Below are 18,389 nucleotides of genomic sequence, written 5' to 3'. Positions count from 1 at the left end.
GTGAATTGATTTCCCCCCCACCCCTAGTACTTAGTGCTGAATGAAATTAAATTAGGTTACTAGTGATTGCTTTATCTGTAAATTAAATTATTGCTTTTTCAATGACTGAATTCATTGGAATAAAAGTTTTTTTCTAAGAATTTCTTTGATTTTAATATTTTTTTGGTAATGTGTCATGTAGGTCTTAAATTTCAATCTTTATGGTCTTAAAATGTCTTAAGGTCTTAAATTTGACTTACTGAACCCTGCAGGAACCCTGTGTACTGTATTACAGACTTGTAATTAAAATGAATTACAAGAAATTGCTTGGTTTGATCCCATTTAATCTTTCCACACATTTGGGTTACATTTGCACAAACATTTCCACACACAGCTCCAATCAACCACAATAAACTGGTATAAAAACAACCATGATTGTCATTCACACAATAAAATCTTGCCTCATTCACAAAGATGTTTTGATTTAAAAAATAAATTCGTGCATTTGAGCATAATTTGTATTTTACATTATGATACAAACAATTTGAAAACGATAGCTATAGTCACGCCTCACAATCTTGTACAAAACTTAAAGTGCTAAAAAAAAAACGGGATATGATGAGACAATATTAAACTATTGTTGCTGCCACACCGATAGCTAAATCTCACAATGAGGAGGGACAGGCAAGGCAAAGCTAACATCTGACTAACACAATGGGATGGTCATCGCTTATGACAGGCGCTAAAACAACTGCATAGTCAGCTTTGGTGTGACAGACCACCACCTTCTTCCGTACATTTGTTCTTACATTTCTATCAAGTTCTTTGTGGGGTTTTATAGTGACAGTGAAGCATAACGCTGCATTAAGGTCTATGGATATATAATATTCTTTGCATCAATGGTGGTGAATATGGAAGACCATTCTACCCACATTTTCCACAACAGTTTGTAGTGACACCAATAAAATATTCGACACTAAGTATAACAATTCATACATTTTCTGTAATGTCCACAAACTGTGACTTCACGTTACAGAATAACATCAAGATATTTTCTTAAATATTGTTTTCCATAAAGAGATATCTACTATGTTTATACTGTCATCATACTCTGGATGCATTGTGTTAAATAAAACAGCAGCAAAGCAATGCCCTTTATGCATATTGAATGAGTTAAATTGTGTATTCTAATAGCACCAGACACATTAAAAAATAATTTCAACAGTGAAATAAAAAAAAATATATAAATAACACAAGTAGAAATATTCAAAAAGGCACTTAAGTTGGATGGTATTCAACAACGCAGAAGGCTTGTTCAAATGAATGACAGCTGAATCCCCTCTTTATAGCCAATGGCAATCATAATCAATACACAATATAAATCAATAGCATGGCATGACCACCTGTTTTCATTAGTCTTTAATTACTGAACGCAGGTGAGAATGTAAACAAACATGTATGGTCATCATTTCTTTGTAAGAAAATCCACCATTTTAGCGAATAAATCAGTAGAAGCATGTTCGAACCTATTTTTCCTTTCCTAAAGTTTAGAATTCAATTGTATCATAATTCCTAACCCCCCACCCCAACCCCACTAGTCATGTTCTCAATATCAGAAGAGTTCCACTGATCAGACCCGTCTCTTTAAAGTGTGCCTGCCCTAGTCATCCAAAGTGTTGGATTGGTCTGGGTATGGGTTGGAGGGAGTTTTCAGCCTCCTACTTAAACCAGTCCCCTCTGAAATCCCAAAAGGCACGCTCACCTTTGGTGGTATTTCATGGGAGCAGTCTAGGGAATCATTTGGGGGCAGATACATAGTTGCAGCATGCCAGGCAAAATGTTTATGCAGCCAGACACTTGAGGTGTTGCGATCAGTCCTGGGTCAAAATAGCACCTCACATCCTTTCGTATTGGCATGTGGTTTGGATGAACTGGCTCAAAGCGCCCGAACAACTATCCATTGAGGGGTAGCGCAAATGACCAAGTGTTGGACCTTGAGAACGTGGAACAGGAAGAACGTGCAGCTGCTACGCTGACCTAGGCCTCACAGGAGCTTTGACACGGTCATAGTACCAGTCAGAGGTTTGATACAGCTTGACGTTCTTGACAGGTGAGGAAGAAGTCTCTGTATCACAGGCATTTCCACACAAAAACACTGAGAGAAGAGGGAGGGGCAGACAACAATGTCAGTAATACACAATAAAGCAGAGGTCTCGGTCCTTGACATGACAATAAAGTGTTTTTTACATAAAGTCTTCAATGAAGTCATCCATTAGACAGTCTTACCTGCAGTCATCCCCGCCCGTGCTGATGACATACTTGTCGTCGTATGAGAAGCGGATGTTGGTGACGTGTGCTGAGTGCCCAAAGTAGCGTTTGTGTTTGGCCTTTTTCGAAAGAACAAAAATACCCCCTTTTCAGTCTCTCGACATAAACATCACATCAACATGTTGGATAATCGTAGCGCAGTGGAGAAAATCACTTACAAATTTCTCAGTGCAGGGGAAGTCAAAGAGCTTGACCAAGCCAAAGTCATCCCCAGTGGCCACGTTGAGGCCGGCGTGGGAGACACAGGCACAGTTGACGTCAGCTTTGTCTGCGTTCCGCGGCCAGATCCCCAGTACCTCGTCTCCTAGGATACTGAGGAGGGAGAGCGGTTTGCTTCTGAGACTGCTAATGATATAACTAATCCCCAGGCAGTCTCTGTACATAAACAGATGGGTGGTTGTGTCGTGGAACATTTTCCCAAGCCTGGTCAATAAATAGGTTTTAGCACATGCTGATTCAAATGTACCCGTATAACCTTCTGTTACATAATTTGTGTTTTATGTATTTTTTTTACAGCTACAGAAAAAGTCAAAATAGGCTGTAGACCCATTAACCTTGACAAACGTCCAGACAGAGCTGTGCAGACATCAGTATTGATTGACCTAATACATGAAATAAGTGAGCAATAACAAATGTCATACTATATTTCTGCACACTACTTGGTTGTGTGTTTGTGTGTGTGTGTGTGGGGTGAGGTTTCTACCTGGTCCAGGTGGCCCAGGTGATCCTATCAATCACAGACTGGTCTGTCACTATCTTCCCTGAGGGAATCTCATGCACTTGACGCTTATAGGACCCTGTAGACACCTGCACACACAGTCAAAAATACATCAGAACACAAACAAACTGTACAATGTAGTACAAACTCACTCAGCACAATCGACAAGCAAGCTGTTCTAGAAATAAGTTCTCTTGCATAAAAACATCAACACAATCAGTAGCATGTGGCCATCAAATAGCACCCACTCTGTCTCCCCTCCACCCCCACTGTCTCTCCATCCACCCCCTCGGTCTCCCCTCCACCCCCTCGGTCTCTCCTCCACCCCCTCTGTCTCCCCTCCACCCCCTCTGTCTCCCCTCCACCCCCTCGGTCTCCCCTCCACCCCCTCTGTCTCTCCTCCACCCCCTCTGTCTCCCCTCCACCCTCTCTGTCTCCCCTCCACCCCCTCTGTCTCCCCTCCACCCCCTCTGTCTCCCCTCCACCCTCTCTGTCTCCCCTCCACCCTCTCTGTCTCCCCTCCACCCTCTCTGTCTCTCCATCCACCCCCTCGGTCTCCCCTCCACCCCCTCGGTCTCTCCTCCACCCCCTCTGTCTCCCCTCCACCCCCTCTGTCTCCCCTCCACCCCCTCTGTCTCCCCTCCACCCCCTCTGTCTCCCCTCCACCCTCTCTGTCTCCCCTCCACCCTCTCTGTCTCCCCTCCACCCTCTCTGTCTCCCCTCCACCCTCTCTGTCTCTCCATCCACCCCCTCGGTCTCCCCTCCACCCCCTCGGTCTCTCCTCCACCCCCTCTGTCTCCCCTCCACCCCCTCTGTCTCCCCTCCACCCCCTCTGTCTCTCCTCCACCCCCTCTGTCTCCCCTCCACCCTCTCTGTCTCCAGTACACCCTCTCTGTCTCCCCTCCACCCTCTCTGTCTCCAATACACCCTCTCTGTCTCCCCTCCACCCACTCTTTCTCCCCTCCACACCCCCTCCACCCACTCTTTCTCCATCCACCCTCTCAGTCTCCCCTCCACCTCCTCTGTCTCCAGTACACTCTCTCTGTCTTCTCCACTCGCTCTGTTCCCTTCCAGGCCCAGTGATGTTTACACTGAGTGGTTAAATATAGCTGCATAACTCACCGTCTTACAAGCTAGCCAGACGCCTCAAGACTAGCTCCAGGTTTCTTGCTAACTACTGTAGAAGGGGGCTCTGGGCTATTAATGATGATGACCGGCCATATATGTGTGTGACTATATTTAGTCTGTCACCCCCCCACCCCCACCCAGCCTTTGAAATGGATAGGAGTTTCGTAGGCCCAGCCTCCACCATGTAAGACAGAACACCACTCACTCACTCTGCTACCATAGCTTGTATGGGTGAATCAGTGAAAATATGGGGTGTCCTGTGTTCTGTAGGCTTGCGCTGCTTTACAAATCTATACCTCTATGAACTTGCTGTCTGCCGAGAAGTCCATCTGGATGACAAAGCTGGGAATGTCCATGCAGTAACCCACACGGTTAAGGGAAGGACCCAGAGTAAGGTCGTAGAGGTCAACTGTGCTCTCCACAGACCCCACAGCCAGGAGACGTTTGTCCGGACTGAACCTGAGGGTGGAGACGCACATGAACACACACAAAGACTCAAATATCCATACACAATTATACCAACTAAAGATATGGAGACACACACACGTTGGCCCAGCTCACCGTATGTCCTGTATGGCAGCACTGCGGTCCCTTTTCTTGCCCCACATCTTGAGGGAGTTGGTGAGGAGGATGATGAACTCTCCGTTCTTCATCCCCACAGACACCATCTCCCCGTCGGGGCTGTAGGTGGCACACTTGGCTGGATGGCCCAGAGAAACCTTGTTCAGTAGTTTCTACCACAAAAACAAACACCAGCAGTCAACAAACACAGTAGTAAACGTGTTCACAGGGCTTTTTTTTTTGCCACCAGAACAGTAAAGCGAGAGCAAAGGCCGGGATCGTTAGGGAGTGTGAGGTTGTCGGCGTCTCCTCGTAATCCACCTTGTCGGCCAGATCCCAGATGCGTATGGTTCCGTCATCACTGGCGGAGATGAATATGTCTTTGGAGGGGTGGGTAGCCAGACCCCAGATCTCCCCCTGCATGTGGCCGTTGATCAGGATGTTGGAGGCGGCGTTCTTCTCTCCCACCTCGATCACCTCCCCATCCTTCGTCCCCACCAAGATCTTACCCTAAAAACACAGAAACTCGATGCGGTCATCACACGACAATGGGATCTTTCAAACTATTTTGTCCTAGTGCTTTTACTTTTCGGTGACGATACCTTTAGCGTGCGTGTTTACATGTGTTTTTGGGGCCACGTACTGGATGATTCTCTCACCGTGTGTGTGTGTGTGTGTGTGTGTGAGTGTGTGTGTGTGTGTGTGTGTGTGTGAGTGTGTGTGTGTGTGTGTGTGTGTGAGTGTGTGTGTGAGTGTGTTTGTGTGTGTGAGTGTGTGTGTGTGTGAGTGTGTGTGTGTGTGTGTGTGTGTGTGTGTGTGTGTGAGTGTGTGCGTGTTGAGCCAAACTCACCTTGCCTCGACAGACGGAGCGAACACACTCCACCTGCTGGCCTGTCTCCAGCTGGAAGGCACGGCAACGCTTCATCTCCTGGTCCCACAGCTTAACTGCCCCACCCTCCTTGGTACTGATGTAAAACACACACACACACACACACACAGGGAGACAAACAACCATCATCATAACAACCACCATTCTCGTTATCACCATTATCATACGCGAGCCGCAGCCCTGAGGTCTGGACTCACGGCCTCTCCTTGCCCCCGGTGACGATGAGGCCGTCCCTGAGCGTGGTGTACATGGTGAACACCGGGCCCGTGTGTGCCTTGGCCACCACACGCTGCAGGACGTGATCCTTCCACACGTACACATCCCCGTTTATGGCACCCGTGAAAGTTAGGTTGTTCTGGAGGAGACAACCAGAATCAGAATCAGAATGGGATTTATTCGCCATGAAAGTTTGCACAGACAAGGAATTTGCTTTGGCAGGAAGGTGCATACAATAAACATATAGGGACCTAAAATCTAAATATGTGGACTATCTATACTAAGAGTACATAAACTAGCAGTACTAAGTGGGATTAGAATTAAATAAAATATACAATAAAATAAAATAAAAAAACACCAAAGTTCTTGCGAGCATGTTTCACAGGGTGAAAGTGAATGTATATCCTAAAATAGCCTGTGTAACTATGAGTAGGTGTAAGAGGTGTTGTTGTTGAGCAGTTCAGTTGGTACTTACAGCACCGAAGGCCACAGAGAGCATGGTCTGCATCCTGGCATCCTCCACGGAACCCACCACCCCCTTCTTGTACATGAGAGACCCGCCCGCCAGCGTCCAGAACTTGATGTGTTTGATGCCCACAGATACAAACTGGGAGTCAGAGTCGGGTCGGAATTCAACCACAAAGATCCTGTCTGGGTGGCCTCCTTTACTGGTCACCTTTGCACCTGGTCAGAGAAACAAAGGAACATCAAATAAAGCATGAAGAATAGTTGTGCTGCATAAAGAACTCATATGGAGAAATCACAAACATCAATCGTGAGTTGGAAAGGCTTTGTAGTTGTAGGATCTATTCCGTAAGTTCAGTGAGAACCGAGTTTGAGACGAATCCAGGATCTTACCCTCCTGCCAGCGCCAGACTGTGATGGTGTGCTCTGGCTCCACCCCTACAGACAGCAGCAGCTTGCCAGTGGCGCTGAAGTTAACGTACCCCACGCCCTTGGTGTGGGCACAGCGAAGGATGGACAGAGTCTGCTTACTCATGGCATCCCAGACATGGATGGAGGGAGTGGTGCCTATAGAAAAAAGACAGAGAGAAAGACAGAGATTGTGAGATAATAATGAGATAGAGATCTAAATCCCATAAAAAACTGGTGAATGACTAAGTGCAGGCCAGGGTTCATTTAGGGTGTAGTTTACATAAATCACAAAAACACACTGCACTATAGGCAGACTGCAGGGACACAGCAGAGCAGGAGAAGGTAAAAGCTTAAAGGTATGTTGACCAGGCCTCTATTGGGAACCTCAAGCCCCTATTCTCTAAGCACCGGTCGATATCAGGAGATTGGATAGGCTTTAGCGACATGGCCAAAAAAGGCAACTTCGACCTTGCTTAGCCTATCCAGTCCTCTCAGATCTGTGAAGACAGGCACCCGGCTGATTTGGGCCCAAGGGCTGGTACAGTGAAGGGTTAGCCTGGAGGCTTTTTTACCTGGTAGGCCAGTCATGTCGCCTGCAGCGTGTAAGCAAGAGAAATGGCGTGGAAGGAGGCAGCAAAAGAACAGATGAGACCTGAGGTGAGTTTGCTAGCAACACAAGCACCGAGACCAATCTGCACATGCTCAGCCTCTGCGCCAAACCACACAGCCAAACACGAGCAAGTGAAAAGGTTATTTATGTCAGATAAAATATGAGGTTACTCATTCATCCATCTCTCTTCTGTCTCTCATCTCCTTCACACCCCCGATATGTGAATACACATGCATTCTTGCATGCACAGCAACTTATGTAACCAACACACACACACATGTCCAAAACCACCAGCATGCACATGCGAGACCTTTTAGATTCCCTACAGCACACGAGAGGACTTGCATACTCATACATGCCCTCTACCTACCTATCTGTCCAGTAGCAATAACATTCTTGTACTTGGGATGCTGATTGACAGTCAGACAGAGGATGTCATCTGTGTGTTCCAGATAGAAGCTTTGTGTTCCTGAGGAGATATAGTCTTCACATCACTATCTGCACCTTTGTAGTATGTAAACACAAGTCTTTGGGGGATAACCATAGTTGAAATAGTGGGGTTCAATGGTTGGATGATGACACACGTGCGTGTGTCATCATCCTAACCCTAACCCTAACCCGGTGTGTGTGTGTACCTGTGGTGAGACTGTGCACCAGGGCGGTAGCGGCCGTATGGTAGACAATGTCAGATCCATCATTGAGGTAGTGAAGGTTGTTACGACAATCAAAACCCCTGAAGCCAAACACATGGTCCAGCACCAGGTCCTGACAAGACGAGATAGAACATGACAGTTTTAAACTGGAATTCAATTGTGTGATGACTTTCAAGACGTTAAATGTCAAATCTTGTGGTAAAACTTCGGATAGTCCAGTTTTTTTGCTGTTGTACTTTACTTTTTTGGTGCTCAAGAGCGGAATCAGTGAAGAGGTACTGTGAAACAGGGACACAGTTTCACACTGTAAGGATACTTACTTCTACTAACTTCTTCTTTTTGGATATGTTGTTCTTCTGCAGCTTCTCTGGCTGGGGGGCGGCCCGGCTGACTGGAGGTCTGGACCAATCACAGAGAGAGAGAGAGAAAGAGAGAGAGAACGAAAGAGAGAGGGGGGGAGGGACAGAGGACAAACAGGATATTTATATGGCAAGATACAATATTTCCTTTGGACATTAACTGGCCTAATGATTAATGCTGTAACTCTCTGACTGGTTTGTGACGTGAGTCAAAAACTAAAGAGACCTAGAGGGTGAGAGAGAGGGAAAGAGAGGGGGAACGAGAGAGAAAAAGAGAGAGAGGACGAAAAAAACTGACCACACAAGGTCACCGTGGCCTCTGGTAATAGTGGATTTTATCATTCAACCAAGTAAGTGAAAGTCATCCATATATAACTGATCTTAACTACTGCTTATCCAACATATTCAATAGCGCAACAGAACTTTGAACTTAAAATTACCCAGTTATTTCTCAGAAGTTCTTAAAGAAAAAATCACTAGGTACCACAAATAGTAACAGACAATGCCACAGACTACAGAGGAATGAGACTTTATCCATGGTAGTTAATGAGTTATGTGCAGCCACACAAACACCGGGTGAGAGTGGGTATCACAATCTAACACAACAATAGAACTTCCTGAGAGATTGCCAACCTCAACTCAACTGAGTCATATAACACAGTTAGGTGCAACCACATGTAACCATGGGCAATGCATGAGCCACAGAATGTATTTTACTATACCTAATAATGTCTGGGCCTATTACAAAAACCCTCCTGTTTAAAGACATAGGCTTGACACACACACACACACACACACACACACACACACACACAGTCACACACAAAAACACCCACACAGAGTACAGGTCTACAGACAGATACACAAAGACACGTTGAGGTGGGCCTTGTGGACAACATCACAGGCAGTAAGTGAGGATTGCACAAGCTTAAGGCTAGTTATACACCTTGACGACGGTCTTCAGCAGAAGCTGCAGTGGTCTGGTGTATAACCGCAGCGCCGGGTGCCAAGATGCAAGGCTGATGAATAATAATAGACCTGGGTCCACTCCAAATAACATCTGGTCTCTTTCAAATACTTTAGGTGTGCTTGATTTAACTCGCCTGGCGGGCACTTTACTTGTAGACCATTGAATCTAACAAGACAAAGGAGTCACGCGCGCCTAAAGTAGATAGAATCTTGAATTTGGCGTTGACCCTGGTCTGATGGAAAGATGGGTAATCATCACTCAGTATCACCATGCTTTGGCAGGAAGCCAGGAACATTCAGGACAAACAGGACAGGACGTGACATCACAGAGACAGACTCTGACCCACGTTACCTGGATCCCCTGGACAGCAGTGAACAGAACCAAGTAAGAGGTTTAGAGCACACACACTGCTCCATGCCCTGTGGGGAGCTAGCTGGGCTACTAGCGGCTAAGCTACGGTAGCAGCTAGGCTACGGTAGCTATGCTATGCTAATAGGCTAACAGGCTTTCAGGCTATTAGACTCATCATGCACAGGCAAACTGAGAAGAGGCTTCCGTCATTCCCGATGCAAACCGAACCATGCTCCTCGACTCCAGCATGCCAGAAAGCCAGGGTTGGGGGAGCACAAATTCAGCTCTGATCTTACATTCACTCAAGTATCAAAGAGAAATTTCCGATGCTACTGACTCCACCTCTAAAGACTACAATTCTCTTTGAGCATTGAGTGAACTACAATGAGGTTTGAATTGTAAGGTTTTGCTTCCAAAGAGCCAAAAGTCTAGAGAGGAATGAGTGATGAACGAGGTAGTGCATGGGACTGCTGGTGGAGAGGGAGGAATGCTCATACCCAGAGGTCCCTGTGCAAACTGTACACTAGAGATCCTAGATGAGAGGAAGAGGTGGAAGGAGGAAGGGGGAAAGGGAGTGGGAGGGTACAGGAAGGTAAAAATGTGTAAGAGCTTCAATAGCCGTCCGCATCGATGGGGTGAGTAAACAATGTCATGTGATCTCTTACACCCCACAAGACAGTGTTGGGGAGGGAGGAGAGGTAGGGGAGTGTGAAAGATAGAGAGGGAGATAGGTAGATGAATGGAGAAGAATGAGAGATAGAGGAGGGGAGAGAGGCTTCAGCATTACTTTATTGAGCATTACTCTGTGGAGTATTCCTTCTGGCTAATCAACTGAAAATAGAAACAACAACATAAATAAAAGATAATGGCACGATCGATGAGGACGCATCCAGGTAACGCATGAGTAACTGCTGTGACTCATGTTTGCCCACAACATTAGAGCAAACACAGTGAAACTAAAACACAGTGGAAAGACAAGGCAAACAAACCAGTGACAAGTAACACAAGCGAAAGCCACAGAGAGTAATGTTTAAGGCCAGCCTCAACACAAGGCAGATAAGTCAACATTCACTCAGATGAAATGCCAACAAAGTCAACAAAAGACAAGATTAAGAGGTTTAAACCCCGATATGAAGGAACAGCAATATACTAGAGATGTTGTGACTACTTTATTGTATAGAATGCCCACCCACTTAACAATAAGAGATGTTATTTGTCTGTTCTCCCTGCAGTCAGTGCAAATTTAACCCTCAGGTTATAAGGTGTACAGAGAACGTGAGGTCATACTTACTTGACAATGCCCTGCCTCCAAGGGAATGCAAGTTAAAAGACAACAGACATATTAAGCGTTTCTGTTGACATGAAGCAGGAAGTGGCGGCTTCCAGAGTGTGGAATCATGAGAAACACAAAGGGTGTGAGCAGCAAGCAGGCATAAAAGAGCATCACGTTGCCATGACGCTGACCAACCCCAGAGCAGGTTGCGTTTATGTTTTCCAGAACTGTCTGATGTGAGAACACTGGTGTCTATAGGAACAGGTAGCAGCCACTGTGTTTCAACAGGAGCAGTTCAGCTCAGGAGGCTGAGCGGTTAGGGAATCGGGCTAGTAATCTGAAGGTTGCCAGTTCGATTCCCCGCCGTGCCAAATGATGTTGTGTCCTTGGGCAAGGCACTTCACCCTACTTGCCTCGGGGGGAATGTCCCTGTACTTACTGTAAGTCGCTCTGGATAAGACTGACTAAAATGTAAAATGTAAATGTATATGAGATTCACGACTTTAGCTGTTTAAGATGATCTCAATAATCTCCTGTCCGTCTGTACAGATGATTCCCTTCTTGACCTCTGCTTAATGGGGTTAGTATTACACAACCATGCAAAGCACTGAGGAACGCATTTTAAACTACAAAGGTGACATAAACTCACAGATAAAAAAATAAATAAAGAGTAAGTAAAAACAGTCACTATGTTCATATATTCAAATGCAGTTAAAAGCAAATCAAGTTGACAGCCATACATGGCTGTGTGCACACCAATACTCTGTATCTTAGCAACAAGCAACAGATAAGAGATCAGGAAAACAACGGTACACTGCACCTATTGACTTCTTACACAACAATAACACTACACACACACACACCTACACACACGCATGCACATGCGCACACACTCACAAGTTTAAAGAAAGGCTGAATAGAGGAAAGATGACAGTTCTTATTTTTGACACAAGAGGCCCTCATAAACGTACATACAGGAGAAAAACGAAATCCAATGAAGGTTTTCATTCAATCTCTTCAAATGCATTAAATGTAACATATCAACTCTTTAAGATGTCGTTAACTGTCAGTTTAGATGACAATGTCAAGGTCCTGTGAGAGGACAGACAGCTGGGGTGAATCTGATTGGACAGAGCCACAGGTATGGGAGTGTACCTCTCCTCTGCCGACACTTCCTTCTGCTGCTGGTGAGGTTTGATGCCACACATCTCCCTGATGCTGACAGCGTAGATCTTAGTGGTGTAGTCAATACTCTTCTCTCTGGCCACATCACTGTCGTATCCTACAAACACACAAGCGCAAAACACACACACACACAAGCATAAAAACACACACACACACACACAAGCATAAAAACACACACACACACAAGCATAAAAACACACACAAGCATAAAAACACACACACACAAGCATAAAAACACACTCACACGTAAACTTAAGTGAAACTACAAAAGATTAACGAATTCAGGTACAAAAATTCCCAACGTACCTCCGTCCTCCTCGACGTCATCATCGGACTCCTCGCTGTCGACCGGCCGGTTCTCGCGGTGACCCTCCCCCTCCAGCGCCCAGATCATCAGCGCTGTGTCTGCCCCGCCTACCGTCAACAGCGTGGCGTCATCCTGTGCCCAGCGCACGTTGGTCACATGGGCGCTGTGGCCCACGTATTTCTTGAAGCGGGCGTACTGACCCTAGGAAGAGGATGGGGAATTCATTTGCTCTGTTTCTCATGATATGTCTGTGTAAAACGTGTGTGTGTCTGTCTGTGCATGCGTGAGTGCTTGTGCATGTATGTGTGTGTGTGTAGCTTTCCTACCTTGGCGGGGTAGCTGAACAGTTTGAGGAAGCCAAAGTCGTCTCCGGTGGCCAGCAACTTCCTGTCTTTGGTGAGGGAGGCGGCGTTGACGTCGGTGATGTCACTGTGGGTGGGCCAGATGCCCTCGCAGGTAGGGCCTAGAACACAGGTCCACGTGGCCCACTCAATCTTCTCGATCTGAAACAACACAGACACCATGACAACTAAGGCCACTTCGCCTAATACGAAGGAACCCTGATCTTCGCTGCTCCGTTATTCTCACACCTCAGAGTTCCGTATGGTCTGCCTCTTCCCTCTGGGGGCTTCGAAGAATAATTGTTCTTTGGCACCTGAATTTACTTGCAGCAGTTTCCCTGAAACACAAACCAGGCCACACATGAGACATCCTGGCTGAATCCGGGTTTCGTGACGTCCTCTCAGCAGCAGGTGAAGGGAGAGGCGTTACCACGCACTCACCTCGGGCGTCCCAGTCTATGTGTGTGATGTAGCTGGAGGCTCCTTTGCAGATTCCCACCCTCTTGCTGCTCATCACGTTGTAAATGTCCACAAAGTTGTCGTGAGAGGCCACAGCCAGGTATTTACCTGCATCTGAGGACAAAATGAGAGAGAGAGAGAGAGAGAGAGAGAGAGAGAGAGAGAGAGAGAGAGAGAGAGAGAGAGAGAGAGAGAGAGAGAGAGAGAGAGAGAGAGAGAATGAGTGGTTTTCAGTAAATTTGCTGTTCTGTAGGGTAAGGAATGTATAAGGATTGCATGTTCATCCAGTACGTTCCTCGAAACCCAAACACTCCCCCCCCCAAAAAGAAGCATTATTTATACCCTGACAATCCAGATAGGGGTCAGCGCGTATACCTTGGGTGAACCTGATGTCAGAGATGGCCTCCTTCCTGTGGTGGAAGGACACCAGGTCCTCCAGAGTGTCAGAGTTCACCACCAGGAAGCTGCCGTCATTCAGGCCCACCGCTAAGGCTTTCCCATCAGGGGAGAAGGCACAGCATCGCCCGCCTGGAACACATGCAGGAACACAGACAGTCAGGCACCATTCAAAAAACGTTCCGAATGAAACAGATGTCCGGTTTGGTCAGACGCTTAGCTGCACCAGGTCAATTCGGCACATGTATGTGTGGGTCATGGCGTACCTTTTTTCAGCTTGCGTACGGCCACCATGCGATGGTTGGCAGAGAGCTCCCAGATGCGCAGGGTTCTGTCATCACTGACAGTGGCACAGACTGGCAGCAGGGGGTGGGCCGCCAGACCCCACACCTCACCCTCCATGTGACCCTAAAGACACACACACACACAGATACAGCCGCAAAACCACTGAGTTATGTACACAGCCGAGTCAGGATATTGGGGGTCAGATGGCTGAGCGGTTAGGGAATCGGGCTATTAATCAGAAGGTTGTCGGTTCGGTTCTGGCTGTGCAAAATTACGTTGTGTCCTTGGGCAAGGCACTTCACCCTACTTGTCTCGGGGGGAATGTCCCTGTACTTACTGTAAGTCGCTCTGGATAAGAGCGTATGCTAAATTGCTAAATGTAAATATTGCCTACGTCCTGGGCTCCAGTCATCAGGGGGGTATTCCAGGTAGCAGGTTTAGTGAAAACTTTGAGTTGTTTAACCCTGAAAAGAGGCTTACTCCGAGGTTTCCGTTCCAGAAAGAGAGGTAACGAAACCTTTTGGTAAGTTTCCATGGTAACTTACTCCGTGAAACTAACCTGCTCGCTAGAAGGTTTTCCATGCCAAACTCTGCGTTTTTATCTATCCCCTCCCTCTTTCTGAGCCTGATAGCGTTGGCAGACTAGGGATATCCTTTCCTGGTTCAGCCGACCGATCTCGAACAAAATTGAATTCGCTTAGTTATACGCCGGGAGAGGATTTTAAGACTGCGATTCGATGTGCTTTAATTCCCTGATGAATACCTAGGTTAACGTTACCGTTTCCCGTCACAATCTGTAATGTATTTTAGCAACATTGTCAGCCCTTAGGCCAACATCGCTAATGTTACTCGCCGTGGACGTGCACTCAGAACTGACCAAATGCTTTTTGGCACTGAAATAAAGACAAATAATTGAAATTGTATTTGGTCTTCTTCATTGCCTACAAATAGAAATCTAACAATGGGTATGTTTATTAGCTATTGTTCCTATAATTTACATGATTCACCTGTGACCATGTACCATCCTGTAACTGGTGTTTCAGCAAATCTATTTCAACATTGTAGGGGGTCAATATTGGCCAAACAACTGAAACTAATTGGAAAGGAAGATGGGAAACTGAACAGTGTATTAACATTAACCAAATAATGCCAATACCAATGGAATTACAGTTATTCGACTCTATGGGTTAAATCAGAGCAAGAATGGTCAAAGTAAGGTTAAATAATATAATAATTTAATCATATTGCAAATGAATGAAATCAATGAAGGTTAACTCTTACCTACTCTACCATGATTATTGTAAACTAGAGATAGAAAGCAAGAGGTGAGGAAGGAGGAGTAGGACAAGCCAGAGCTGAGGAGAAGGTCTCAGGAGATCAAGAATCCACAGATGCTTCACAATTCCTTTTATACCCAAAACAACTAATAACACCACAATCTTGACCCTTACTTATCAACATGACTAGCAATGCCACAGTAAGTTACACAATGATGTGTGAGAGCCATCAAGTTGAGACTCCATCCAGTAACTCCAGATTTGACCATATGAGAGGTGGGGGCAGGTTGATAGCCTTACAAGATCAGCCTTTATTCTTCTGCCCTAAGTACACCATCTCTTGGTCAAAATAGAAATTCAGCAAATTCAACAATTAATATTGATATAGATTATTGTTTCTACAATTAACATCACCTGTTACATGCATCCTCCTGTAACTGGTGTTCCAGTAAATCTTTTTCAAGATTATCCTTTATAATTCTACCCTAAGTAGGCCTACACCATCTCTTGGTCAGTTTTTGGCAATTCTTCATGAGGTGCAATTTGTACAACTCATTTACTTGTAACTGGGAATACATGGGATTGCATTACATTTCACAGTTCCACATGCAGAATTCACCTGCCATTAAATGAACATATCACTGTATACTGCATCCATGCTCTGTTCAACAGGATCAGAATGTGCAAATCGTTTTTTATATTCATTATTCTCATAATGTCAGTGTAACTGACAATTCCACACAAGCCTGTAAATAAAAGTACATGGGGAGAGAACTACCAGTAGCTACCATACATAATTCTCTGCATCCATTTTCTGCGGCAGCAGTCAATGTCTCTTCGTCATCTTAATCATCATCGTCATCATCCTTTGATGAAAATATTAAGCAAATTACCAGAACTGCATTTTTCCATCTACGTAATATAGTCAATATAGCCAAAATACAAAAATTCCTGTATTTTGTAGCAATTCAATGAGGGGATCTCTCATTGAATTGCTCCTCCCAAGGTTTCTTCCATTTTTTATCCTGCAGTGGGTTTTTCTGGGAGTTTTTCCTTGTCTTCCTTGAGGGTTTAGGTTGGTTGAGGGGCAGTTCTATGGGTGTATGTGAACCCCTCGACATGCTTGCGTGTAAAAAGGGCTATACAAATACATTTTGATTTGATTTGAAAAGCATTCTGTTGGGGGAAACTGCTATTACAGGTTGAAATTGGTTGATCCCAGTATCGGAGCTCCATTGATGTTGGCTTTTAATAGTTCTCATGCGCACGCTTAACTCAGAGTTGACGTACTCCGAGTTGAGTTAACAAATTCAAATCAGCTTTTCTGGAACCGAGTTTTCATAGTTTCCAATTTTAAAGTAACTCAACTCAGAGTTCAGGGTTAGGCTCAGAGTTTGTTAAACCCTCTACCTGGAATACCCCCCAGTAAGTTGGAGTGAAAGACAAAGGCTCCAAACAATGCGTTTTCATTTTCCCAAACACATTCTTCAATATCTGCTCACCATGGCAACAGATAGAGGATAGGTATGGCACCAGACTACTAAGAAGTCTGTCTGGGAGTTACACCCACACACACAGGCATTGAAACCCCCGCTGGGATCAAGAATAAATGGGGCTGGGGTATGGGTGAGGTATTAAGCCAGAGAGGGTCCATGAGCTGGGCTGTCTAGTCCAGAGGGAATACACACCTTTTCAAAAGGCAGCCAGGCAGGCAGTACACTGACAGAGAAAACATTTCTTCTCCAGAAAGGAAAGGATTTGCCAGAGGATAGGGCAGAATACGAGAGGAGAGGACATAGGAGCTTTCAGGACGCTTAATGAAATGCACAACAATTCCCTCACATACCTGCACCAGCAAGGTCATGGGGCCACTCTTGTCTATTTCAAGTATCTCTCCATTCTTGGTCCCCACCAGGATGTGTCCGTGGCCCAGAGTGATGGCACGTATGGACGGGTTGTCCTCCAGCAGCAGTCCTGGGGAACACGGGACAGACAGACGCAGTTCCACAAACGGCCCACAGATGGCAGCACACGACAACAGCAGGACTTCCAATGGCGGAACACGGAATCTGGTTTGAATCGTGTGAAATAGCATGTGTGAGAGACCAGGGTGTTGCACCTTTGGAGCCAGGAGACAGCGCTGCTCTCTTGATGGCGTAGGTCTTCAGGCACCTCTCAAACATGTCGTCCCAAAGTTCCACCACGCCATCTTTCCCTCCCGTCACAAAGCCCTAACGTCACACAAGACCCAGGTCAACTGAGAAACGTACCGACTGCACTACTGAATGTAATGAGTATGGGTATGCGATAGAACTAGGAACATTGATAACTGACAACCGACACTGGCGTTGTGTCTAGTAGTAAGTGAGGATGAGGTGGGAATAAAAGAGCAGGAAGACAGCATAGATGACAGTTACAAAAATACTGTCTGTGTATCCCTAGATGTTTATCGTGTCAATGTGTAGCAGATGAAATTCTCCACGTGATTACAACAAAGCTTTATCAAATAATCATCACAGGAAGTGTGCCGGCTGCACAACAGCAGACATGAGAGACGCCATTATTCCCCCCACAGCCAGCACCTGTCAACCAACGGGCGCAGCACGAGAAGTAGCAACCAATCCTGCTTTCATCTCAGACGTCCCCAAGGACTATCCTCTCATCTCTCTCTCTCCCTCCACCTGCCAGCCTCTCATCTTCATCTCTACCTCCCACTCTCACATGCCTCTCTCTCTCTCTCTCTCTCTCTCTCTCTCTCTCTCTCTCTCTCTCTCTCTCTCTCTCTCTCTCTCTCTCTCTCTTCTCTTTCTCTCTCTCTCTCTCTCTCTCTCTCTCTCTCTCTCTCACAATGTACTGTCTCTCTCTACCTTTCTGTCTCTCCCTACCTTGCTCTCTTGCTGCACACCTACCTCTCCCCCTCCATCTCTTTCTCTGATGAAAGACTTGAGGAACCCCATCACATAGTCTAGGTTAACACCCCCTGACACCAACACCTTCTCATTCTGACAGCTCTCTACAGGAACACAGCTCTGAGCCGCAGACAGAAATGTCTGGAATACCAAAGCTTGAAGACTATTGACAGGGAGCAATAACAAACAGAGAGATGCTTTTGACTTCTGAAATTCGTACATTCAACCATGTGGTCGAGCACAGAGTTAACTTCTAATGATACTTTTGAGTTTAAAAAAAGACTGGAACTGTACAGAGCTGCACTTAAAGTGCAACTAC

At 45.9% G+C, this 18,389-nt stretch overlaps 1 protein-coding gene across 4 annotated transcripts in view; it reads right to left on the bottom strand.

The window, feature by feature from the left end:
• Positions 1-1,148: 1,148 nt before the first annotated feature.
• Positions 1,149-18,389, bottom strand: part of LOC134022564 (echinoderm microtubule-associated protein-like 6) — a 42,486-nt gene continuing 25,245 nt past the window's right edge. The window contains exons 19-43 of one of the 4 annotated variants that reach the window (XM_062464168.1): positions 17,281-17,392; positions 17,008-17,135; positions 13,866-14,007; positions 13,579-13,731; positions 13,186-13,317; positions 12,994-13,082; positions 12,730-12,906; positions 12,403-12,604; positions 12,067-12,193; positions 10,930-10,944; positions 8,279-8,357; positions 7,941-8,070; positions 7,676-7,774; positions 7,268-7,288; positions 6,678-6,851; positions 6,295-6,503; positions 5,801-5,958; positions 5,565-5,679; positions 5,036-5,224; positions 4,715-4,887; positions 4,450-4,612; positions 3,011-3,114; positions 2,466-2,619; positions 2,266-2,366; positions 1,149-2,134 (exon numbers count right to left, since the gene is read on the bottom strand). In XM_062464168.1, coding sequence (XP_062320152.1) covers positions 2,110-2,134; positions 2,266-2,366; positions 2,466-2,619; positions 3,011-3,114; positions 4,450-4,612; positions 4,715-4,887; positions 5,036-5,224; positions 5,565-5,679; positions 5,801-5,958; positions 6,295-6,503; positions 6,678-6,851; positions 7,268-7,288; positions 7,676-7,774; positions 7,941-8,070; positions 8,279-8,357; positions 10,930-10,944; positions 12,067-12,193; positions 12,403-12,604; positions 12,730-12,906; positions 12,994-13,082; positions 13,186-13,317; positions 13,579-13,731; positions 13,866-14,007; positions 17,008-17,135; positions 17,281-17,392 — 3,171 coding nt within the window. In that variant the 3' untranslated portion in view covers positions 1,149-2,109. The remainder of the gene's footprint in view (positions 2,135-2,265; positions 2,367-2,465; positions 2,620-3,010; positions 3,115-4,449; positions 4,613-4,714; positions 4,888-5,035; positions 5,225-5,564; positions 5,680-5,800; positions 5,959-6,294; positions 6,504-6,677; positions 6,852-7,267; positions 7,289-7,675; positions 7,775-7,940; positions 8,071-8,278; positions 8,358-10,929; positions 10,945-12,066; positions 12,194-12,402; positions 12,605-12,729; positions 12,907-12,993; positions 13,083-13,185; positions 13,318-13,578; positions 13,732-13,865; positions 14,008-17,007; positions 17,136-17,280; positions 17,393-18,389) is intronic. The other 3 variants (XM_062464170.1, XM_062464169.1, XM_062464172.1) reach the window with 3 other exon arrangements.

The sequence above is a fragment of the Osmerus eperlanus genome, chromosome 6 (assembly GCF_963692335.1).
Source record: "Osmerus eperlanus chromosome 6, fOsmEpe2.1, whole genome shotgun sequence".
Taxonomy (NCBI): Eukaryota; Metazoa; Chordata; class Actinopteri; order Osmeriformes; family Osmeridae; genus Osmerus; species Osmerus eperlanus.
Note: the sequence above shows the minus strand (reverse complement) of the source record. Positions and strands in the feature narration are given on the sequence as shown.